At 48.0% G+C, this 25,962-nt stretch overlaps 1 protein-coding gene across 5 annotated transcripts; it reads right to left on the bottom strand.

The window, feature by feature from the left end:
* Positions 1–4,055: 4,055 nt before the first annotated feature.
* On the bottom strand, positions 4,056–6,852 carry LOC125516656 (EEF1A lysine methyltransferase 4). Of its 5 annotated transcripts, none has more exons than XR_007287375.1 (9): positions 6,550–6,852; positions 5,976–6,089; positions 5,814–5,882; positions 5,636–5,655; positions 5,488–5,540; positions 5,371–5,401; positions 5,209–5,290; positions 4,634–4,773; positions 4,056–4,477 (listed from the first exon to the last, which is right to left on the bottom strand). XR_007287375.1 is itself a non-coding variant. In XM_048682015.1 (8 exons), the coding sequence occupies exons 1-8, from the start codon at positions 6,755–6,757 to the stop codon at positions 4,266–4,268; spliced, it is 789 nt and encodes a 262-aa protein (XP_048537972.1). In that variant the 5' UTR covers positions 6,758–6,852; the 3' UTR covers positions 4,056–4,265. The 5 variants fall into 5 exon arrangements, 3 of the variants coding, with proteins under 3 accessions (XP_048537972.1, XP_048537976.1, XP_048537985.1); XR_007287376.1 differs by having other exon boundaries at positions 4,204–4,474; XM_048682015.1 differs by lacking the exon at positions 4,634–4,773.
* Positions 6,853–25,962: the final 19,110 nt, after the last annotated feature.

Here is a 25,962-nt window from a genome sequence, read left to right as displayed (position 1 = left end):
TGCATAGATCGGTAAGACCAATCTCAGTGACGGTCTACAGCTCGCTGTTCATTGCCATGAGGCACTTCCTCATCATGGCCTTCCACTTGGGATAATCATGACCGTCAAAGATGGGGCATGCCACTTTCTTCATACCTGCGGTCGACATAACTAAAACTCCAGGCGGTTAAACCAAAATCACACAGAACAAGGGAACGCCTTGCTCTGATACCAATTGAAAGTGTGTTATATCGACTAGAGGGGGGTGAATAGGCGATTTTTATGAATTCTTCACTGAGGAATTTACAGGTGAGGAAATTTCTTAGCGAAGAACTACTAGCAGCGAAATAAGTACTCAAAAGTAAACATAACAGAACACAAGCATAGTCATCATGATGAAATGAAGATAAGCACAGAGTACTGAAAGCGTAAGCACAGGATAGCACAGGATGAAGTCAAACAGACTGAAGAAATTAAACTGAGGAAATTGAGAAAGTCTTCAGTCAAAGTCTTCAAACACAGATATGAACAAGTGCACAACATAGTTATGAGGAAATGAAAGAGTTGAGGAAATAGAACCAGTTGGCTTGGTGAAGACAATGATTTGGTAGACCAGTTCCAACTGCTGTGACAGTTGTACGTCTGGTTAGGGCGGCTAGGTATTTAAACCTGAGGACACACAGTCCCGGACACCCAGTCCTGAACACGCAGTCCAGGACACTTAGTCCTCACCGTATTCCCCTTGAGATAAGGTCACACAGACCTCGCCCAATCACTCGTGATAAGTCTTCAGGTGACTTCCGAACCTTCACAAACTTGGTCACTGGGCGATCCACAATTCCTCTTGGATGCTCTAGACCTTGACGCCTAACCGTCTGGAAGAAGCACAGTCTTCAAAGGTAACAAGCGTCGGATCAACGCAGGATCAATCTCTTCAGTGATGCTCAATCACTTGGGGTTTGTAGGTGTTTGGGTTTGGGTTTTCCTCACTTGATGATTTTCGCTCAAAGTCCTCGGAGGATGGGATGCTCTCAAATGACAAGTGTCAGTTTCTCTCGGAGCAGCCAACCGGCTAGTGGTTGTAGGGGGCGGCTATTTATAGCCTAGGGAGCAGTCCGACATGATAAGACATAAATGCCCTTCATGATATGACCGTTAGGTGGGTAGATATTTTGGGACAGCTGGCGCATAGCACATCAACGGTCGCAATTTTGAGTATCAAATTCCTCAGGGCTATCATGTTCCTCACTGTGTAGGCAATCCGCACTGGTGAATTCCTAACTCCTCAGTCAGAACAAATTCCTCAGAGACCAGAAGAACTTCGTCTCTGTCACTGAAGAATATGACTGAACTGTATGAGATTTCCAATGGCTTCACTCGAAGGGATTGGTAGGTGTAGGATTTTGAGTTGAGCATCACATGGAAATTTTTCCTTAGTATTTTCTCCACCCCCTTTAATAGTACGGTGTTTCCTAAGACTCAAGAAAGAGAAAATGAAACTACGAAAACAAAAGTCTTCACGCTTCATGTTCCTCGAATGAATGCCAAGTCTTCAAGGTCACCCCAATTTCTTCACTTTCAAGGTCTTCAAAAAGTCTTCAGAAATTCAAAGTCTTCAGTCGAAGAACTTCATTTTTAGGGGTCGACTTTCTCTGTAAATATCAAACTCCTCATAGACTTATAGACCTGTGTACACTCACAAACACATTAGTCCCTTAACCTATAAGTCTTCAATACACCAAAATCACTAAGGGGCACTAGATGCACTTACACTCTCTCTCTCGTTGCTAGCATCTCCTAGATCGATCTTGGTGACACGTAGGAAAATTTTGAATTATTACTACGTTCCCCAACAGTGTCCCCCTCGGGCACTGTCTTGTGTTGATTCTTGTTCCCAAAAATCACATATATTTCAAAATAAATCTTCATATATTTTTATCGCGTTTGGACTTTGTTTAATATGGATATTCTGTGAAACAAAAATATGCAACAAACAGGAACTGACACTGGACACTGGATCCCAAAAATAATATAAATGTTGCCAAAATTATATGAAAGTTGTAGAATATTGGCATGAAACAATAAAAAATTATAGATACGACGGAGACGTATCAACGCCACAATGGAAGAGGCGGCCGACAACGACTCGGCGCTGAGGGAGTCCTGGATTTGGGGTTAGTCCATAGAGGCGATCAGCATAATCATAGGCTAGACAACTAGGGTTTATCCATTACGATCTCGAGGTCGATCAACTCTTGTAACCCCTATACTCATCGAATACAATCAAGCAGGACGTAGGGTTTTACCTCCTTTAAGAGGGCCCAAACCTGGGTAAACATGGTGTCCCCATTGTCCCTCGTTACCCTTGATCCTTAGACTCACAACTTGGCCCTCCTGCCCGAAATTTGCTGGTTTTGACACCGACAGGTGCCACTGTCCTCACGGGCCCATCCCGGCATCACCATGGGAGAGGCGCGTGCTCACTACACCGGCATGGTGTTGGCCGAGCGGGAGGCCGCTTTTTCGGCAGGTACAGGGCAACTAGGCCTACTACATCCGCCTCCTCGACAAGCACCAATGCGCGGAGGACCAATTCGCCGACAGCACGACCATCGTGACAGACGTGGACGTGGTCGAGCAGGGGGCGTTGCTCAACTCCTATCGCTCTGCTGGTGACATCTGCCGCGACCGCTGGTGGTACTGCCTCCACTAAGCGAAGTTAGAATCCACCTTCAAGGAGATCGACTAGGCGTTGGATGAGGTGTACGACAAGAGTGAGGACGACGTCACCATCTCCGCCACAGGCACGCCCCGCTGCCATGACCACGAAGTCGACACGTCCGCGGGCGTCGCCGACACCGAGAAAGAGTAGAGCATGGGAGGTCGTTGGCGCTTGGGTCCCAGGAAGGCCACCACTCCCTCCCGTTAAAACCAAGCTTGACGGGCTCAACATCGTCGACTGATTAGCCGCTTGCAGGCTGCGGAGACGAAGCTTCAATTCCGGTGCTCATGGCCTGCCCGACATTGGGAACGGGCGCTGACGGTCATTTAGACTAGGTTTAGAGCATAGTTTAGTTGACATATATCAAAATGTAATGAATTTGCTCCAGTTTAGATGAAAATCATCCAATTTTATGTAAAAATTATCCAAGTATGAATGAATATCACCCGATTTGTTCAAATACGCATCAATTTGTTCAATTTCATTAAATTTCTTCTAAAATGTAACTGGACATATGCGGTTACGGTTGGATGACCGACACCCGCATCAGTGTCCGCGGGCTGCTCCCCGTGTCCACATATGAATGTGGTGTCCGGTTTAGGGGTTAGGGTTGGAGATGACCGTATTGGCAGTGTTGGAAACATTAAAACAGAATGATCGCTTTGAAAATATTTGAAAAATTGCTTTTCTTTGCACCTCACGTCTTAAAGTATTTCATCATGAAAATATATACACATGCAGCACATGCGGTTTTTTTTTCAGATTATCCTGAAACTTAAAATTTTGATTTCATTTTTTAAGGGCTCCATGGAGCCTGAGCCAGGAATGAGCCGGAGGCTCTAGTTTGGAAGAGAAAGTCATGCCTCCTTAGTCTGTCACACACCCAACATGTGTGCTGCTGCTGCAGGGATAATGACATCTCCAACGTAGATTATCAAGACCCACACAAATGTATGAAATGGGCTTTCTAGACACTTTTAACAATCCAATGTGATCACAAAATTAGGTCAAACCGGTCCGGACGTCCGAAATCCCAAATTGAAGAGTGCTTTGGGGGTCCAATCGGTCTGTCCGATCACTGTCAGTTGGGCCATATCTCCCCACAGTCCATGTCCAAAAGGCGCCACTATGCAAATGTGCACTATACTTAAAAATTATAGAAATAAATTATACACGCTATAAAACAGAACAAAAAAGGTACTGATGTATCATTGTTGTGAAGAAGGCTTATGATGCATATTGGCTCAAAACAATGCAAATATAATAGTACGCATCAATTAAAGCTTGCAGAGAAACGAAATTTACTCATTCCAAGCGAACTAAATAGAACTCCACAGGTTCACTTACTAAGTAATGGCAGATAGAAACACACAACAACTATATTTCTTAAATCCTCCAACTTCCACAAAGCACACTCATCACTCTCACTCACGCCAGATAATGGCACAAAAGGGTATGAGTTTTCATAATCAACGGTAACAATCTACCATTCAGACCAAGGATGAGAAGCAAATCATTTTGAAGTCATGGCAATAATTAATTCGGTCATTGCGGTCGGACTCTATTAAAATGAAGTCATGGCATCATCTTGACCAGCAACCATGGAATTATCTTCAGTCACTATATCTGACTTGTAACAAACATAAATGAAATGTGACTCTGGATCCTTGAGAACGTAGTCAGGTGGCAGTTGGCCATCCACTGTCAGTGCAACTTTCTCCATCATGGCGTGTGCAGCACCGTTGCTCCATTTCAGCTGGTATTCAGGTGTGGCTGCTAGCAGAAGGAACAGATACAATGTCAAGGTCTGATATCATATATGCCGCTCAGAGTTTGCAGAATGTTAGACCTGCCAGTTTAGTCTGCGTGTTGTTGCATATGCCACCAGTGCTCAATGCCAATTCAATGGAACAGAAAAAAGGACCAAAATACCTTTGTTTAATGACGTGGCGTGATCGAGGGCACGAAGCACAGACCAGGCAGGCTTCTTCGGTCACCATTGCCGCCGTCATTAATTCAAGTCAAGGTTGCCACTGAGGCACTGACTAACCATCAAACAAGGGTATTTTGGTCTTTGGCCATTGAAAGTGGCACAAAGGATTAGTGACATGTTTCCCGAATGACACATACAACAATATGCAAACCTAGATAGTAGATCCAAACATTTTGCAAACAAAAAAGGGCATATGAGTTCCCAATAAATGGTGCTAATTTATTCCCTCCCAAGATTCCCGAGTAACATTGTGTGCTATAATCAGCCTGTAGCAACTTTTTCATAACTCTATTGTAGTTCTTTAGCATCTTATGAGAATTGGATAGTAGAAGCAAAACTTTGCAGTTTTGCATCCATAGTTCCTACAGAATGAAGCAAACCTCGCACTTTTGAATCCATAGTTCCCACATAATAAAGCAAATCATATGCACAAAACCATGTTATAATAGAGTGTATGGTAGAAATGGTACTTGGGCGCGCTCTTCAGAGTGAGGAGAGGACATTTCAAACTTACGCATAATGTAAAGCTCAACTTCCCAACGGCATCGGACTTGATTCAGAAGTGTCAGGCGTTCCTTAGGGGCACCATATGTTATCTGTCAAAGAAAGTTATCTCTTCATAAAATCATCAAATATTCATTCATTCCAAAGTATCTTTTAGGATTAGAGGATGTACCAACATGTAAATCCCACCAGGCCTCATAAGCCTGAAAAGATAGAGCAGTTTAATTGAAAACAACTAAGGACATCAGTTGGGGATCAAATCACGTACAAAGAGTGGATACATCTTTACCTTGCCACTTCTGCTAGCATTTTGTAAGCACCATGAGGGGCATCATCGCCACACTAGAATATGTAAAATGAAAATCAGTACCATGAGATCATTTCATGCCTGATCATTTTTAAGCTGATTTGTAGTTTGCTAAACGACAGCTGCTTACCATCATAGCATCCAAAGTTCCTACAGAAAAGGTTTGGTACAATGGTAAATAGAGTGGCAAAGAAAAAAAAGATGCATGGACTGATTTGGATAAACTTAATGAGAAGAGTTTTCAGGACTAGTAACTTATGAAACATATCAAGTGCTTTCGAAAAATATATGAAGCTTAAGGCTTATACCTTTGTCGATGATACAATCAAATGATCCATCTCCAAAGAAGCTCATATCTCTGACATCCAACTGCATATCTTCAAGCATAGCATAAAACACCCAAGTAACTAGATTTATATAGAGATCATAACTGATAAATTGTGAAAATGGAAATTATCAGCAAAAAGTACATGTAAGCTGTGGGAAATCCATGTGCTTCTCTTTCATCTGCTCGATTACAACGGATGAGATGTCTATGTTTACTATGTTCTGGTAACCATCCTTTACCATGTCCTCCGACAGAACTGCCCAAAACAAGGAATAGAACAACATCAAACAAGGCGTTACATACACGATAAACCATAAATCTAACAACAGAGCTAAGCTTCACGGGTAAATCTTGTACAAAGTTGATCCAAGTAAGTAAGGCATTGTCAACAATCATGATAAAATTCACAGAAGTGCGTGTCAGGGGGGCACTAAACATTAATCTTGCACAAAGTTGAAAACAAAGCATCGTCAGCAATCACAATAAAATTCAAAGAGCAGACGCATCAGGGGAGCACCGAACATTCAGGTTCCAAACCACAATGCATAGCGAGCACTGAACACGCGAGTTCCAATTTCCAATCCTAATGCACCGGTAACTGCGGATGGACTGGAATAAGAACCAGCTGCATCAGAGCACAAATTTTTCGAATTGGCAGCTAGATCGCGACTGGCTAATTAAGCCACGGCGTGTAAGTGTAACTGAAGGGGACGTACGGGAGTTGCCGCAGCCGAGCATGAGGACCTGGGAGGAGGCGGGCACGCAGGCGCGGAGGAGTGGGCGGAGCGCCGAGTACGACTGGTACCAGTCGAAGAACCCGCCGCCACCGCCGCCGCCCTTGCCGCCAGTGGAGGGAGAGGAGTAGCGGGCGTCCCAGTAGGCGGCGGCGCCGAAGTCCTTGGGGTTGCAGTTGCCGCCGCCCATCTCTGGTCTCTCGCCGTTCGCTTGTGAGGGCTCGCGAGGAGAGAGAGAGAGAGAGGATGGCTCTGCTCTGGGGATCGTTGAGGGATTATGGCGTCGGGGGTCGCGGCTTTAGGAGCTCGCAAGAGCCGCCGATGCTGGGGCAAAGCTGGCCAGATGGGCCGGCATTGCCCGGCCTGGGATATCCATGCGTAGTCGGGTTCATTTTGGGATAACATCGAAGTCAGAAATACTAATAGTAGGTGATGAGTACAATTTTTCTTAAAAAAAGGTGACGAGTACAAATTATGTGATGATTTTACGTTTCATTTTGTGTCTACACCGTAGGTTTTGTTGGATTTTTATCGCGTTCGCGCACTTCTTTTTATCCATTTTTCTTTGCTATGTGTTTTCTAAAGTATTTAGAGTATTTAGAAAAGAACATCAGAAAAGGTGATAAAATCGCGTCATCGATGTGATAAATGATTACCATATAAAAATGAAGGAAATTGGGAGAAGTTGGGGCTCCGCAGGGCAGCTTGGGCGATCGATGACCTCTGGTATGAGTGCACGTGCTTGTACCAACGGTCGTACCAGCCGCTACCGCCTCCTCCTGATCGACTACTTTCACCCCGTGCGAACGAATCGAAAATTAGATGCATACATACACTAGAAACTCGCACCAAACATAGAACCCTACCCCCCGGAAGGCATTCAGAGGGAGAATTGGCAAGAAGGAGATCACCATCTTCACCACCGCGTGCAAGGGGACGTCGGTATCAACCATCTTCACCATCACCCATCTCCATCTTGTTGTAATACCGAACCCCTCTTGCATTGTATTCCTCATTCGCTCCCTTCTTGTTTACCACTGCTATTCATATGATGTTTGTCGTCTCCATGTACGAGTAGACCCCCTAGTTCTCGGGGATATGGATGAATCATGATATGTACATGAGCTGAAATGTTAATAAGGATATGGGATTCCCTCTTGAATATTTGGTTTAATAGTAAGAGTGGTTGGGCTCCCCCAAATGTAAGGGTGATGTAACCTAGTAGTAAGAGTATTTTCCTTGGTTAGAGAGCCAAGGTTAATTGAACCAGTAGGAGTCACCTACCAAAACAAAGTGAGAGGTACCTAAACGCAAAGCATAAAACACGTTTGTCCCCAACACGGCAAGAGGGTTGTCAAGCCCCTTGTCTTGCTAGTTACAAAATTAAACTGCAAGTGATAGAGATAGTAGGTAGCAAAGTAAAATGGTAAAGTAAAAGTAGAAATTGTGATGAAGATTTCAGTAATGGAGAATAGATCCATGAGGCCATAGGTTCACTGGTGGCATCTCTATCCAAACAAGCAAGTGGTGTGGTGAACAAAATACAGTTGGGGAGCAATTAAACTGTAATATTTATATTTATGACTATGATCATTTATGGTATAATCTCCTATAGGCATTACGTCCGTGATAAGTAGATCATTAATCCAACTACTTCTACTACTAATGCTCCACTAAAAAACGTTATCCAGCATGCATCCCGAAGTATTAAGTTTAGAAAAAACCAGAGCATTGCAATAAGCATGATGGGATAATGTAGATAGCAAAATATCAATCAATATGACGAGACACCATCATTTTATCCTTAGTGGCAACAATACAATATGTGTCTTTGCCCTTATTGTCACTAGGTTAAAGCAAAGTAAGATTGAACCCACTAAAAAGCATCACTCCCTCTGAAGAAAAATCCATCAAACTTGGCAAGAGTAGGCAGATAGATCGGAGAGCATGCAAAGCCATTCATCATACAGCAAAAAACCTCAAAGATTTAATTGTATCCAATGAACAATCAGATCATAAAGTGACAATTTCATCGTATCCCAACAAACACATCCACGAATTAGATCGAATTGATCTCGATCACGTGAGGCAGCTCACGGGAACATGGTATTGAAGATCCAAAAGGGAGAGATCCATTTAACTACTACTATGGACCCTAAGGTCCTAAGGGACTACTCGCACATGGTCATGGAGGTAGCAAGGTTGAGCAAGAAGCCTCCGACAATGGATTACCCCTCCGACAGAGTATCGGAGTAGGCCTCTAGATTGGATCCCCCTAGGAACAGAAGCCTATGGCGACAAAAAATGGATAAAAAATATCTCAGGGGGTTTCTCTATTTATAGGAATTTATGGCGGTGGAATGGATGAAAGGCGATAAGTGTGGGGCCCCACGGGTAGCCCTATGGGCCCCCCTTATCTCTCTTGTTGCCTCCTGATGCTTTTTGGTACCTTTGTGCTTTGTTTTTTTTATTAAATTGGCACGGTAATTTGACCTCCGTAGATATGGATTTTCTGTAAAACCAAAAACATGCAGAATGACACTAGGCACTAGATTAATAGATTAGTCTAAAAATAATATAAAATGCTATAAAAAAGTATACATAAGTGATAATATACTTTCATGTATTCACCATGTGTTAATGCTTTGTTCTGGTTCTCTATTAAAATAAGTCTTTAATATCCCTTGGTTTCCTTATGGATCTCATTACCACAGGAGGGTAGGACAAAAGATGTCATGCAAGTTCTTATTATAAGCATGTATGACTATATACAGAATACATGCATACATTACATTGATGAATTGGAGCTATTGTGTATCGCTCTAGGTTGTGACTGTTACATGATGAATGTTATCCAACACAAATATTCATCGTTGATCCAATGTCTACGCTTTTCGCATATTGATCTTTGCTAAGTTACTTTCATTGTTGATGCTGTTACAATCACTACAAAACCGCCACAGTTACTGTTACCGTCACTATTGTTACTATTACTATTGCTCTCAAACTATCATACTATTGTTCTACTAAACACTTTGCTGCAGATATTTAGTTCTCCGTGTGTGGTTGAATTGACAACTCAACTACTAATACTCACAAATATTCTTTAGTTCCTCTTGTGTCGAATCGATAAATATGGGTGAAATACTACCCTTGAAGACTGTCATGATCCCCTATACTTGTGGGTGATGACCCACAAGTATAGGGGATCGATCGTAGTCCTTTCGATAAGTAAGAGTGTCAAACCCAACGAGGAGCAGAAGGAAATGACAAGCGGTTTTCAGCAAGGTATTTCCTGTAGGCACTGGAATTATCGGTAACATATAGTTTTGTGATAAGATAATTCATAATGGGTAACAAGTAACAAGTGTAGCAAAAGTGCAGCAAGGTGGCCCAATCCTTTTTATAGCAAATGATAAGGTTGGACAAACTCTTATATAAAGCAAAGCGCTCCCAAGGACACATGGGAATTACTGTCAAGTTAGTTTTCATGATGCTCATATGATTCACGTTTGTTACTTTGATAATTTGATATGTGGGTGGACCGGTGCTTGGGTGTTGTCCTTACTTGTACAAACCTCCCACTTATGATTAACCCCTCTCGCAAGCATCCACAACTATGAAAGAAGAATTAAGATAAATCTAACCATATCATGAAACATGTGGATCCAAATCAGCCTACGAAGGAATGCATAAACTAGGTTTTAAGCTTTTGTCACTCTAGCAACCCATCATCCACTTATTACTTCCTAATGCCTTCCCCCGGGCCCAAATCATGGTGAAGTGTCATGTAGTTGACGATCACATAACACCACTAGAGGAAAAGACAACATACTTCTCATCAAAATATCGAATGAATACCAAATTCACATGATTACTTATAACAAGACTTCTCCCATGTTCTTGGGAACAAACATAACTACTCACAAAGCATGTTCATGTTCAAGATCGGAGGGGTATTGAATATCATTAAGGATCCGAACATCTGATCTCACTACAAGGATACCCCTTATAAAGCAACACAGCTTCTACAACATTTTGGCTAAACGTTGTAAAATTCATAATAGATACGCATATTATAGGTTGTAGATATGCGTTGCAGAATTCTAGCTCTTGATCCTACCGTGGGACATATATGAAAAAAGAAAAAAAGAAAACAAAAAAGGAGAGAGGGATGCGCCAGAAATAGAGCCCCCGATGCCCCTCGTCTCTCCCAAATCGCCGCCACCAATCGCCTCGCCACCTTCCTCCCACCTCGCCGCCGGCCCTCCCCTCCGCTCCTCCCACATCGCGGCTATGGAGGCTACCGGATCCGCCTCATCCCCCCCCCCCCCATCCCTCCCACATCCCACCTCCCTCTCTCTCTGGATGCAGCTCCTCATTGCGCCACCTGCGGCGGGCTGATTTAGGCGACGTTCGGTGAATCCCGCCATCACGAAGCACAACCCGAGGTCCCCTCACACCACGGCGCCCTTCCATATGGCTAGATCCGGCGCTCGCGGCTACGAAAGCCCAGCCGCGACCTTCCCTCGATGGCTAGGGTTTTGGGAGTCGGCTTCGCCGCCGGTGGCCATGACGTCCTTCTCGTCCGGTGAGTGAATCCCCTCCGCTGGCTTTGTCCTCTCTCTCTTCCCCTTTTCTCTAACTTCTGTTCTTCTCTTCTCTTCTCCTGTAGACGTCTAGGTTTGCACCCCGGATTCCATTGGAGCAAATCGCTGTCAAAAAAGTTTGGCCCTTGTGCGATGAACACTTTTGTGCGATGAACACTTGACAAGCCTGCAGACTGAGTTCCGATCTCCGTTTATTTACATTCATGCACTGATTGCTATTCTATTAAATTAGTAATTATTAGATATCAATGGAGCATCAAATTTTTAAAAAATTCTTATTAGTCATCAATCCTTGATACCTAAGTCGGTAATCCTTTCAAATTTTATTTATGTAGATAAGAACTACTTCATATATGCGGACCCCATCTTAAATAGTCTATTGCAAGAGTTATAATATTTAAGGAGGGATGCAGTCTTAATAGGTCTCTGTACGACAGTTTTGATGAGTTACTAATCGAAGTTTTTGTTGAAAATTCAGTCTTCTGGAGTCTGATGGTCAGGCTATTTAGGTGGCAGTGTAGCTTGCTAATGGTGGCTTTCACGTCCATCTCAAATACTAGAGAACGTGGACCTGTTGGGGGAAGCACGTACTCCTTTGTTTTAGTGAGTAGGTGAATTAACAATCCACCAAATAAACCAACTAGCATCAACTACAAGGAGTAATCAACAGTACTAGCAACCTACAGCCACAGGTACCAATATGAGGTTTTGGGACAAAGATTGAATACAAGAGATGAACTAGGGTTTGAGAGGAGATGGTGCTGGTTGATGTCTATTACGCAACTTTATTCTTGTAGACACGTGTTGGGCCTCCAAGCACATAGTTTTGTAGGACATTACCAATTTCCCCTCAAGTGGATGACCTAAGGTTTATCAATCCGTGAGAGGTCAAGGATGAAGATGGTCTCTCTCAAATGACCCTGCAACCAAATACAAGAAATATCTTGTGTCCCCAACACACCCAGTACAATGGAAAATTGTATAGGTGCACTAGTTCGGCGAAGAGATGGTGATAAAAGTGTAATATGGATGGTAGAAATATATTTTTATAATCTAAATAAATAAAAACAGCAAGGTAGCAAATGGTAAACGGGCACAAAAACGGTATTGCAATGATTAAAAATGAGGCCTAGGGTCCGTACTTTCGCTAGTGCAATCTCTCAACAGTGCTAATATAATTGGATCATACAACCACCCCTCAAAGTGCGATGAAGAATCACTCCAAAGTTCCTATCTAGCGGAGAACATAAGACAGAATTGTTTGTAGGGTACGAAACCACCTCAAAGCTATTCTTTCCGATCAATCTATCCTAGAGTTCGTACTAAAATAACACCAAAGCAAAATCAGACTCATAATACTCAATCCGACACAAAGAACTTCAAAGAGTGCCCCAAGATTTCTACCAGAGAAACAACGACAAGAACGTGCATCAACCCCTGTGCCTAGATTACCCCAATGTCACCTCGGGAATCCGCGAGTTGAGTGCCAAAACATATATCAAGTGAATCAATACGATGCCCCATTGTCACCACGGGTATTCAATTGCAAGACATATATCAAGTGTTCTCAAATCCATAAAAGTATTCAATCTGATAACAATGAAATCTCAAAGGGAAAAACTCAATTCATCACAATAAGATAGAGAAGTGAAAACACCATATGATCTGACTATATTAACAAAGCCCGTGATACATCAAGATCGTGACATCTCAAGAACACGAGAGAGAGAGAGAGAGTTTAAACACATAGCTACTGTCGGCGTTCTGGGAACGGGGGTCCCCAGACTTGCCTGCCTGCGGCGTGGCTCAAAGGGGGCCCAGCACGGCCCATCTTCACCAACACAGACCCAAGACCCTCGCGAGGGGCCAAGCCTCGCGGGGCGGACGGCGCGGAGCTTCCTCAGGCACGACCTCATCAGGCTGGCTCGCGAGGAGGCGGAGAGATCAAGGCGGGGTACCTCACGAGGTGCCCGTGACGCAAGCCATGACGACCAAAGGCACCAGGCGGGTGCCAGCCCGCGCAGCGTCCTCCTTTCCTCTTTGGTGCAAAGGGAGCAAGCCCAGCCGCGGAGTACCGAGGCATCAGGCAAAGGTTGCCATTTCGGTGCAACAAGACCGAGACCAGGAGCACTGCAAGACGGAGGTCATCGTGGAGCCCAAGACGGCGTCACCACCAGAGCTTTGTGCAGGCGAAGACTACTTTTGTCAGGATAGCTGGTACTAGTTGTCCCCCTTCAAATTAGCATGCCATTGTTGGCTCCCTTCCTGCTCGATATTTGGGAAGAGGACTAGGGCCTCTATAAATAGGACCAACCACCCACAGAATGAGAGGGGGACGAGAGAAGGAGAGAGAGAGAGAGAAGGGTGACTGAACCCCTCTCGGCAGTTCATCACCCCAGCCAAGAGCAGACCCTCGCGAGGCTGTTCTTCCTTGTATTGTCCATCATCATTAGCCCAAGAGGCAATCCACCACGCCACACAATGGAGTAGGGTATTACACCACAACGGTGGCCCGAACCAGTATAAACCCTGTGTCATTCGTGTTGTTCTTTCCATTGCTTAGATCTTAGCGAGGCGGAGGGGTGCAGGTAGGTAGGAGGCGAAATCTCCGCGCGCACCCCAGTGTTCGAACCTCAAGGGTCTGCTGGAACCCGAAATCCGACATTTGGCGCGCCAGGTAGGGGTGCGCCGGAGTTTTCTCTTCCGCCACCGGCACGGCCTGCCTCGCGATGAGTAGCACGTCGCCCGCTCCGGCCGCCGGCGCCAGCACGGGGGCCAAGGGGCTCCGAGCCCTGGCCCCAGCCCTGCAACGGGTACGGTGGTCAGACAAGTTCAGGCCAACGACGCCGCCGCGCTACGGCGGCGCGAAAGATCCACTGGCCTTCTTGCCGGCGAGCGAGGAGCCCCCCCCTCGAAGCTGGAGGTGACGATAGGGTCATGGCCAACTGGATCCCCATGCCCTCACCGGCGCTCCGTGCCCATGGCTGCTCCACCTGCCGAAAACCTCCGGGGCCTCTTGGGAAGAGCCCCGCAGCCTCTTCCCCGCCCATCGCGCTACACCAACACCCCCGGTCGTCGCAACCCTCCTGGGCGGCTCGCAGGCGCCGCCTACAAGTGACCACGTCAAGCCGTTCATCCGCCGAGTCAGCGCCACTTCCACGCGGCAGGAGGCTCTCCCGGACCGGGCGACGTCCAAGGCCGGCCTGACCTTCAGCTCGGAGGACCACCCCTCCAACTCGGCCTGCTCGGATGCGCTCCCCATGCTGTGCACCCCCACCATCTGCCAGGTGGCCGTCACCAGAACTCTCATCGATGGCGGTGCGGGCCTTAGCGTGCTCTCGGTCGAGGCCTTCAACCTCCTTTGCATACCCCTGGAACGGCTGCAACCCAGCCGACCCTTCTCTGGCATTGGGGGCGGATCATCCAGCTCCTTGGGACAAATCCGGCTCCCAGTAACCTTCGGCACCTACAACAACTTCCGCATGGAGTTGGTCGACTTCGACATCACCGCCATCGGCCTCCCCTACAACGCCATCCTCAGCTACCCAGCGCTGGCCCAGTTCATGGCCGCGACGCACCCGGCGTACAACCTCATGAAGATGCCCGGGAGCAGCGGTGTCCTCACCATGCACGGGGACACCGGGGACGCGCTGCGGGTACTCAAGCTCGCCTTCAAGACGACGGCGTCGGCACAACCCGCCGGCTTGGAGACCCCCGAGCCCAAGGGGGCTGCACCCACCAAGAAGAAACAGTTGTTCACCCAAGACAAGGCAGAAACCAAGCAGATACCCGTCGATGAGGACGGGTCCACCAACGCCACTTTCACCATAGGCGCCAACCTCGAACCCGAGCAGGAGGAGGCCCTGGTCAGGTTCCTGCGCGCGAACAAGAAGGTATTCGCTTGGGAGCCTGACCAGTTGGCGGGGATCCCTAGGAGCGTAATCGAGCATCACCTCAACGTGTGCCCCAACGTGCGTCCTGTGAAGCAGAAGGCAAGGCGACAGTCCACAGAAAAGCAGGCCTTCATTGTCCAAGAGACCCGCAAACTAGAAGCCGCTGGGGTCATTCGCGAGGTCCGATACCCGGAATGGTTGGCCAACCCTGTCATTGTGCCAAAGAAGGGAGGGAAGGAGCGCATGTGTGTCGACTTCACCAACCTCAACAAGGCATGCCCGCAAGATCCGTTCCCGCTCCCCCGCATCGACCAGATCGTCGATTCCATCGCAGAATGCGACCTGCTGTGCTTCTTGGATGCCTTCTCTGGGTATCACCAGATCAAGATGGCAGTAGAAGACGTTGAGAAGACAGCCTTCCTAACCCCGTGTGGGGTGTACTGCTACACATGCATGCCATTCGGGCTGCGTAACACAGGGGCGACCTTTCAGCGGCTGATGCACATCACTTTGGGCCCGCAGCTCGGGAAGAATGTCGAGGCTTACGTCGATGACATTGTGGTGAAGTCTCGGGAGGCCAGGATCCTAATACAAGACCTGGAGGAAACCTTCGCGAGCCTCAACGCAGTGAACCTGCGGCTCAACCTAGAGAAGTGTGTGTTCGGAGTCCCCTCGGGCAAGCTCTTGGGTTTCCTCGTGTCCCATTGAGGCATCGAGGCTAACCCGGAAAAGGTCAAGGCGGTCGAGGACATGAGCCCGCCGAAGACCCTCAGAGAAATGCAGAAGCTCACTGGGCGCGTGACCGCGCTAGGGCGCTTCATCTCCAAGTTGGGGGAGCGAGCGCTGCCCTTCTTCCAGCTAATGAAGAAAAGGGGGCCCTTTGAATGGACCGAAGAGGCCGACAAGGCTTTCCAAGATCTCAAGAGATACCTGACCAGCCCTCCGGTCATGGTGGCTCCGCGCCCTCAAGAGCCCCTGGTGCTTTACCTCGCCGCCACTCCCTACTCCGCCAGTGCAGCCTGGTGGCGGTTAGGGAGGAGCGTCGAATCAAAACCACAGCAGCAGCCCGGGACAAGGCAAAACGGGAACAAGGAAGGCCCACAGAAACCGCCACCACGGCTGAGGAGGATCAGCCGCCGCAGAGGAGTGCGCCGGAGGCGGAAGAGGCCCCTCTCCCAGATGGCCAGCCTCCGGAGGCCTCACCGCCTCAGGAGGCGCTATGGACTCCGGAGGGCGCCACCAGCACTAACGCACCCAACCTCGTTGAGCACCCGGTGTACTTCGTCAGCACGGTGTTGCGGGACGTGAGGGCACGGTACCCCATACCTCAGAAGCTCCTCCTCGTGCTACTGGTGGCCTCGCACAAGCTGTGACACTATTTTCAGGGTCACCCCATCAAGGTCGTCTCGTCATACCCCTTGGTGAGAGTGCTCAGGAGCCCTAACTCAGCCGGAAGGGTCGCTGAGTGGAACATAGAACTGCATGCGTTTCAGCTCGAATTCAGCACGACCAGAGTCATCAAGGGAGCAGCATTAGCGGATTTTGTGGCAGAATGGACGGAGGCACCAGGCCTCAAGGCCGACGAGGATCGGTCCCTCTCCTCGGAAAGCGAGGCGCCAGAAGGCTGGGTCATGTACTTCGATGGGGCGTTCTCCAGGCATGGCGCTGGAGCTGGGGCGGTGCTTATATCGCCCACTCAGGACAAGCTCTACTACGCTGTACAGCTCTGTTTCCAGCAAGGTGAAAAGGTCTCCAACAACATAGCGGAGTATGAAGGTCTAATAGCGGGCTTGAAGGCCGCAGCTGCCCTGGGGGTGAAACGCCTCACCATCAAGGGCGATTCGCAGCTCCTTGTCAATTTCTCCAACAAGGTGTACGAGCCGAAAGATGAGCACATGGAAGCCTACCTTGCGGAGGTCCGCAGGATGGAGAAGCAGTTCTGGGGGTTGGAGTTGCAGCATGTGCCCCGTGGCACCAATCGGGAAGCCGACGACATCGCCAAACGGGCATCCAGGCGGTTACCTCAGGAGCCTGGCATTTTCGAGGAGCGGCTCTTCAAGCCCTCAGCCCTTCCGTCACTATCAAACATGGCTCAGCCACGGGAGGAGCTCCCCCAGCCACCTGCCTCAGGAGCTCCAGCCTGTGGCCCGGCCTCAGGAGCATGCCTGCTCCTGACGATGGAACCTCAGGAGAGATGCTGGATCACGGAGCTCCGGAGTTAGTTAACACGAGGGACCCTGCCGGAGAAGGAGGAGGAAGCGGAGCGAGTGGCACGCCAGGCCATGGCATACTGCATCAAGGATGGAGAGCTCTACCGGAAGCGACCAAACGATGTGTCCCTGCGCTGCATCTCCAGGGAGCAAGGGAAGGAACTGTTGGAAGATATACACGGCGGAGACTGTGGACATCATTCATCATCACGGACCCTCGTCGGCAAGGCGTTCCGCAGTGGGTTTTATTGGCCCACCGCACTCAACGACGCCGTCGAACTAGTGAAAGCTTGTGAGGCCTGCCAGTTCCACGCCAAGCAGATCCATCAGCCAGCAGGAGGCCTGCAGACTATACCCCTTTCGTGGCCGTTCGCAGTCTGGGGGCTGGACATCTTGGACCCGTTTCCTCAGGCGCCTGGGGGCTACCGCTACCTCTACGTCGCCGTGGACAAGTTCACCAAGTGGGCTGAAGTAGAGGCTGTCTGCACCATTCCCACGGGTTCCGCGGTCAAGTTCATCAAGGGCATCGTGAGCCGGTTCGGGGTGCCAAACCGCATCATCACGGACAACGGTTCACAGTTCACCAGTAACCTCTTCAAAAGATACTGTGCTAACCTTGGAACGCAGATATGCTACGCTTCGGTGGCGCACCCCCGAAGCAACGGCCAGGCCGAGCGAGCCAACGCAGAGGTCCTGAGGGGTCTCAAGACCAGGACGTTCAAGAAGAAGCTGGAGGCCTGCGGCAGAGGTTGGTACGACGAGCTTCAGTCCGTGTTGTGGTCCATCCGCACAACCGCAACCAAGCCGACTGGAGAGACCCCGTTCTTCCTGGCCTACTGAGCCGAAGCGGTCCTCCCTCACGAGGTCAGACATCGCTCCGCGCGGGTCCTGGCATTCGACGAGGCGCAGCAGGACGCCATGCGGGGGATGGACCTCGTGCTGGGGGAGGAACGTCGCCGAGAACCTGCGCTGCAAGCGGCGAGGTACCAACAGGCACTGCGGCGATATCACTGCCGCAACATCCGCCCTAGAACTCTCGAGGTAGGAGACCTCGTGCTCAGGCGGGTTCTCTCCAGGGAGTGGCTGCACAAGCTCTCTCCCATGTGGGAGGGCCCGTTCAAAGTTGTTCATGTTTCCAGGCCCGGCTCCGCGCGCTTGGAGACTCAGGAGGGGGTGCCGGTCCAGAACGCATGGAACATCCAACACCTCCGGAGGTTCTACCCCTAAAAAGGCCCAGAGCCTGTGAAGAAGGCGAATGCCTGTGAAGCTGTCGCGTTTTGGAAAAGGCCCAGAGCCTGTGAAGAAGGCGAATGCCTGTGAAGATGTCGCGTTTTGGAAAAGGCCCAAAGCCTGTGAAGAAGGCGAATGCCTGTGAAGCTGTCGCGTTTGGGAAAAGGCCCAGAGCCTGTGAAGAAGGCGAATGCCTGTGAAGTTGTCGCGTTTTGGAAAAGGCCCAGAGCCTGTGAAGAAGGCGAATGCCTGTGAAGCTGTCGCATTTGGGAAAAGTCCTAGAGCTTGTGAAGAAGGCGAATGCCTGTGAAGCTGTCGCGTTTTGGAAAAGGCCCGGAGCCTGTGAAGAAGGCCAATGCCTGTGAAGCTCGCCGCCCGTGACACTCTCACATAATAATGAGTTGGGGTTGTACACGCCCCGGAGTCTCAGGAGCGCCGGCCTTAGGCCCTGGGGCTCCCTCCCACGCCCAGTGGCAGCACTTAGCTCCACGCTGGTGAGAAGACGTCGAAGACTAGATTAGGTGCCGGACGCGGCTTTTCATTTGCTTTCCGCAGTTGGCTTGTTCCTTCTCATTCGAAGTTTTATTGAAGTTGTTGCCGTCTTTGGCTTGTGGTTCTTCGAGTTTTCACTCTCCTGCCTCGATTTCTCTTATGCAAGGCCTCGCGAGGGGGGGGGGGACTGCCGAGCGCCCTCGTGAGTGTTCCCGTCCTAGTCGTTCAAAGGGTTCGCAACCTGGGTCCATTACAGGAGCACCCCCTCCAGTCCGTGCCCCACGGGCATCGCGACACGAACACATGGCCTAGGTCGGTCGCCCCCCCACGGCTGGGGCCGGGAACTATCCACACGCGGGCACGCAGCCGGAAGGCACGATAACGGAAGCAAAACGATGATTAACAGCAATAACCCAAACACGCCCCCGCGGGGCTCCACACTACTGTCTTCTTTACGCAGGAAAAAAGGAAAAGAAAGAACAGATCAGGCGCAGCTCGCCTCACACCGGCCTGCAGGGAAGACTCGAGTTGTCTCCGGGGCTCAGGCAGACTCCCTCTCGCGCTTCACCGGGGCACGACGACGGGCGGACACGCTACCACCCCCCAAGCAGATGCGACAGCATGGAGGCTGACCGCGGCCACCGCTGGAAGAGTCGCCGCCTAAAGAAGGACCAGAGAAGCTTGGGGAACCCCGAGCGCCGCCAGTCACGCGAGCGCTGTCTTCTCCATCGTCGCCAGATCTAGGCTCCCGGCCGCGGTCGTCGTCCTCGGGGCAGCACCCTGCGCGGCGACCATCTTCCCCAAACACCCTCACGTAGAGGGTGGCATCACAATCAAACTTGAAGTGCAGGGTGCAATGACGGCTCAGGCCACGCGCGCGGGCAAACGTCTGCCAACCGCGGGCCAGGGCCAGGCTCCTGACTGCGGAGACCTCCAGTGAAGCCCATGAGGCCCGGCTGCAGCAGCCGTCGGCCTGAAGCCAGAGGCCGCCCGGAGCGCCGGCCGGGAGCTCGCCGAGGAGGAAGCGAGGAAGCGGAAGTCGGGTGCTAGTCGGCTCCTTCGACCACACGACGAACTCCGGTAGCACCTCTGTAGCGCGAAAGCGCGGCCTAGGGGGACGCGCAACCGGAGCGCGCCCCCCGGCCGCAGCGATCCGCCCGCCGCCGCGCTGGAAATCATCTCCACGGCCACGGGGAGCTGCCGTGGTGGCCACAGGATGTTCGCGAGGGCGCCCACGGCCGCGCTTGGGCGGGGGAGAGGCAGGCTCAACCTGGTGAGCCTTCCCCTTCTCTGCGGCCAAGAACCTCCTCGATGGGGCCATGAAGAAGAAGGAGAAGCAAGGGGGATGAGCTGGAAGGGCGCGCGTCGTTCCGTACTTATAGCCGGCGAAGGCCAACCACCGACCTCCACGATCGCAGGTAATCATGACCCGCTTTGCATGCAGGGACTAGTCCAATCCGTGCAGTTGCCGAGGCGCCATGGGGAAGTGGAGACGCCCACGTCCAATCAACCGCCACGCGGCGCCCAAGGCCGCAGGCTGTTAGGGCCCGCGGCGCTTCGCTCTTGCCCTTCCGCCTCCCTGCACGGCCAAGTCCGGGCACGCCTTGGGCCCGGGGGCTACTGTCGGCGTTCTGGGAATGGGGGCCCCCAAACTTGCCTGCCTGCGGCCTGCGGCGTGGCTCAAAGGGGGCCCGGCACGGCCCATATTCACCAACACTGACCCAAGACCCTCGCGAGGGGCCAAGCCTCGCGGGGCGGACGACGCGGAGCTTCATCAGGCACGGCCTCATCAGGCTGGCTCGCGAGGAGGCAGAGAGATCAAGGCGGGGTACCTCACGAGGTGCCCGTGACGCAAGCCATGATGACCAAAGGCGCCAGGCGGGTGCCAGCCCGCGCAGCGTCCTCCTTTCCTCTTTGGTGCAAAGGGAGCAAGCGCAGCCGCGGAGTACCGAGGCATCAGGCAAAGGTTGCCATTTCGGTGCAACAAGACCGAGACCAGGAGGACTGCAAGATGGAGGTCATCGTGGAGCCCAAGATGGCATCACCACCAGAGCTTTGTGCAGGCGAAGACTACTTTTGTCAGGATAGCTGGTACTAGTTGTCCCCCTTCAAATTAGCCCGCCATTGCTGGCTCCCTTCCCGCTCGATATTTGGGAAGAGGACCAGGGCCTCTATAAATAGGACCAACCACCCACAGAACAAGAGGGGGACGAGAGAAGGAAAGAGAGAGAGAGAGAGAAGGGTGACTGAACCCCTCCCGGCAGTTCATCGTCCCAGCCAAGAGCAGACCCTCACGAGGCTGTTCTTCCTTGTATTGTCCATCATCATTAGCCCAAGAGGCAATCCACCACGCCACACACTAGAGTAGGGTATTACACCACAACGGTGGCCCGAACCAGTATAAACCCTGTGTCATTCGTGTTGTTCTTTTCATTGCTTAGATCTTAGCGAGGCGGAGGGGTGCAGGTAGGTAGGAGGCGAAATCTCCGCGCGCACCCTAGTGTTCGAACCTCAAGGGTCTGCCTGAACCCGAAATCCGACAGCTACTGGTACAAACCCTCAGCCCCGAGAGTGGACTACTCCCTCCTCATCGTGGTGGCCGCCGGGATGATGAAGATGGCCACCGAAGATGATTCCCACCTCCGGCAGGGTGCCGAAACAGGGTCTAGATTGAATTTCGGTGGCTATAGAGCCTTGCGGCGACGGAGCTTCTGATCTGGGTTAACCCCGAGGGTTTTTGGAATTTTTGGAAATTTATAGGGTAAAGAGGGGGTGCGGGAGGCCGCCGAGGTGGGCACAACCCACCTGGGCGCGCCTGGGGACCCAGGCGCACCCTGGTGGGTTGTGACCCCCTCGGGGCACCCCCCAGGTGCTGCTCTGGCCCATCCTGGGAGTTCTGGTCCATAAAAATTCTCCAAAAAGTTTCGCGGTGTTTGGACTCCATTTGATATTGATTTCTTGTGATGTAAAAAACAAGCAAAAAACAGCAACTCGCACTGGGCACTAGGTCAATAGGTTAATATAACAGCATGAATAGTTCATATATTATAGATACGTTGGAGACGTATCAACATCCCCAAGCTTAATTCCTACTCGTCCTCGAGTAGGTAAATGATAAAAGAAATAATTTATGAAGTGTGAATGCTTGCAGAGTGCATAAATTTGATCAATGATGATTTCAATCACTCTTACTAGCATCATGACAACAACTCTTTCTTATAAAACTTCTCATGTTATAGTAGCAACCAATTCACATGTTAAGGTTCAAACAATGAATCCTCTTGAAACTCAACAACCTATGTTTTTTTGACAGAAAGACTGTAAGGGAACCCCTTACAGTATAATTGGTGCAACAAACCCAAATTGCAAGTACCATGCCTTGAACCTGGGTGGGTGGGAAGGCATCAGCCCCTTCCCACCACTAGGCTATGCCAACCTATGTTCTCAGTCACCAAGCAATTGCAATTCAGCTTATTCAACAGAGTCTAAGTAAGAACTCCACATACTCAACCATCATATAGTCTTCTATGATTGCTAACACTCACCGCATACACATGAGCAAAACGTTTCAACCAGACACATAGAAAGATAGGGGCTTATTATTTTGCCTCCCAACGTATTCACCTCAAGGGTGATGTCAACAATAATAACTCATGCTACCCATATTCAACTAGACATATGTGCCTAGATCTTTCCTCACCACATGATGCTTGCCAAAAGAGAAAAATAAAAAGGAATAGAGAGAAAAACTTTGACTCTTTGCATAAAAGTAAAAGATAAGCCATTTGCAGAGGGAAGCAGAGGTTGACATGCTTATTTGTTTGTATGCCCAACCCCTTAGTGCAAAATAACGTCACGTTATATTGCCCCTTATGATAGCAACCTTTATTATGCAGTTTGTCGCTTTTATTCTTTGCCATCACAAGTTCGTACAACACTCAATTTTCTCTTACACTAAATGACCTAACACTTTTAGAAGCAATTTTTATTGCCTTATTGCACCGATGACAACTTACTTGAAGGATCTTGCTCAATCCTTAGGTAGGTATGGTGGACTCTTGAAAATAAGATTTGGGTTTAAGGGTTTTTGGATGCACAAGTAGTGTCTCTACTTGGTGCGGAATTTTTGGCTAGCAAAGATGGGGGGCAAGCACCACATGTTGAAGGATCTATGACAATATAACTTTTATGTGAATATGAACAAACATAAACCATCATGTTGTCTTCCTTGTCCAACATCAACAATTTTGGCATATAATATTTTGATGGGGGCTCACAATCACAAAAGATTTCCAAGATAGTGTATTTGCATGTGAAAGTTCTCTTCCTTATATTAATTATTCATGAATTTCTTGTACGACCAATATGGTGATTGTCAAGCCTCAAAAGATTTCACTTTCTAAACCCAATGTGAAGCTACCACTAGGCATGTTATGATTTCAATGTCATGGCATTCAATTTATTCAACAATTTACTCATAGGATATAAGTGAAGCACGAGAGTAAATGACAAGCTACTCCAAAAAGATATAAATGAAGATCATGAGAATAATATTCCTTTCTCTAAAATTAATTTAAGTGAAGCAAGAGAGAATGTCTTCAAAAATACTAAAGCACACCGTGCTCAAAAAGATATAAGTGAAGCACTAGAGCAATTCCATAGAAAAGAGCTTCGTTGACGGGATGTGAATGCCGCTTACCTAGCCTCGTGGCAACTATTTGAGAGCTCTATTTTATTTAAAAACTTTGAGTTCTAAGTATTTTATTAAAACAGCAAGCAAAACAAAATAAAATAACAAACCAAGAATAGCACACATCATGTGAACAAGCAAAAACTTAGGCTCAACCGATACTAACCGGTAATTGTTGAAGAAAAAAGGTGGGATGTCTACCGGGGCACCCCCAAGCTTAGATGCTTGAGACTTCTTGAAATATTATCTTGGGATGCCTTGGGAATCCCCAAGATTGGGATTTTGTGTCTCCTTAATTCCTCTCATATCACGGTTTCCCTAAATCTTAAAAACTTCATCCACACAAAACTCAACAAGAACTCGTGAGATAAGTTAGTATAAACCAATGCAAAACCTTATCATTATCTATTGTAGCATATAACTAAAATTAGTTTCAAAATTGAATACTAAATGCCTCTGCATATTTAATACTCCTATCCTCAAATAGAATCATTAAACAAGCAAACATATGCAAACAATGCAAACATAACAGCAGTCTGCCAAAACAGTACAGTCTGTAAAGAATGCAAGAGTATAAATACTTACCTAACTAAAAAGTTATGAAAATTTTCCACACTTTAGAAAATTTATTAGATATCATTTTTCAAAAAGTTTCAACATTTTATCACATTCTGAATTTTCTAGGGAATTTTTGCAACAGCGGTAAACTTTCTGTTTTCAAACAGCAACATGTAGGCTTGCAAAATAAGCATGGCAAAGGTTGTACTTGATATTTTTATTACAAAGTAAGGTTAAAAATATTATTCTAAATAACAGAAAGCAAATGATAACAAAAGAAAATGATGCTCCAAGTAAAACTCATATCATGTGACGAATGAAGACATAGCTCCAAGTGAGGTTACCGATAATATTGAAGACAAAAGAGGGGATGCCTTCCGGGGCATCCCCAAGCTTAGTTGCTTGAATCTTCCTTGAATATTACCTTGGGGTTCCTTGGGAACCCCCAATATTAGTGTCTTGTCACTCTTTATTCTCCTCATATCGACATCTCACCCAAAACTTGAAAACTTCAATCACACAAAACTAAACGGAACTTTGTGAGATAGGTTAGTATGATAAAGAGCAAACCATTTCACTTTTGGTACTGTCAAAGACAAGATTAATAATTGTTTCCACACAATCCCTACTGTATCATATCATTTCCACAATTTATATTGATCAATATAAGCCATGGAAACTAGAAAACAAGCAAACTATGCATAGAAAACAGAATCTGTCAAAAACAGAATAGTCTGTAGTAATCTGTACTTCAACCATACTTCTACTACTCCAAAAATTCTTAAAAAATAGGAAAACCTGGGAAATTTATCTATAAATTTTTTTCAAAAAGAATCAACATTTTATCGCGCTTCTGTTAAGAATGAGAATTTTTTTAGCACAAAAGTTTCTGTTTTTCAGCAAGATCAAATCAACTATCACCGTAAGCCATCCCAAAGGTCTTACTTGGCACATTATTGAAACAAAAGCAATAAAACATGATTAATACAGTATCATAATCATGTGAACACAAAACAATAGTAGGTAAAAGTTTTGGGTTGTCTCCCAACAAGCGCTTTTCTTTAATGCCTTTTGGCTAGGCATGATGATTTCAATGATGCTCGCATAAAAGATAAGAATTGAAACATGAAGAGAGCATCATGAAGCATGCGACTTGCACATTTAGGTCTAACCCACTTCCTATGCATAGGGATTTTGTGCAACTTATGGGAACAAGAATCAACTAGCATAGGAAGGCAAAACAAGTGCAACTTCAAAACAATCAACACATAGAGAAGAAACTTGATATTATTGAGATATGTAAGAGCATAAGTTCCTTCCTCATAATAATTTTCAGAAACATCATGAATGGATTCAACAATATAACTATCACATACAGCACTCTTTTCATGATGCACAAGCATAGACGATTTATTACTCTCTATGGCATGCATGTCATCATAATAACCATCATAGATAGCAACCTTGTTCTCATAGTCAATTGAAGCCTCATAAAAAATGGTGGATTCATCATTAAATAATGTCATGAACTCTCTGGATCCACTTTCATCATTATAATCATCATAAATAGGAGGCATGCTTTTATCATAATAAATTTTCACATCAAAACTTGGGGGACAAAAATATCATCTTCATCAAACATAGCATCCCCAAGCTTGTAGCTCTGCATATCATTAGCATCATGGGTATTCAAAAATTCATACTAACAACAT

This window comes from Triticum urartu, chromosome 1, assembly GCF_003073215.2.
Source record: "Triticum urartu cultivar G1812 chromosome 1, Tu2.1, whole genome shotgun sequence".
Classification (NCBI taxonomy): domain Eukaryota; kingdom Viridiplantae; phylum Streptophyta; class Magnoliopsida; order Poales; family Poaceae; genus Triticum; species Triticum urartu.
The sequence above is the reverse complement of the archived record's forward strand: the minus strand, read 5'-3'. Positions and strand labels throughout refer to the sequence as shown.

Excerpts from the sequence above, each read along its gene's own strand:
- LOC125516656 (XM_048682015.1), bottom strand. The coding sequence starts at position 6,757 with ATGGGCGGCGGCAACTGCAACCCCAAGGACTTCGGCGCCGCCGCCTAC. Across the intron at positions 6,090-6,549 it reads GCTCGGCTGCGGCAACTCCC|TTCTGTCGGAGGACATGGTA; the intron begins GTACGTCCCCTT and ends TGTTTTGGGCAG. Across the intron at positions 5,883-5,975 it reads GGATTTCCCACAGCTTACAT|ATATGCAGTTGGATGTCAGA; the intron begins GTACTTTTTGCT and ends CTATGCTTGAAG.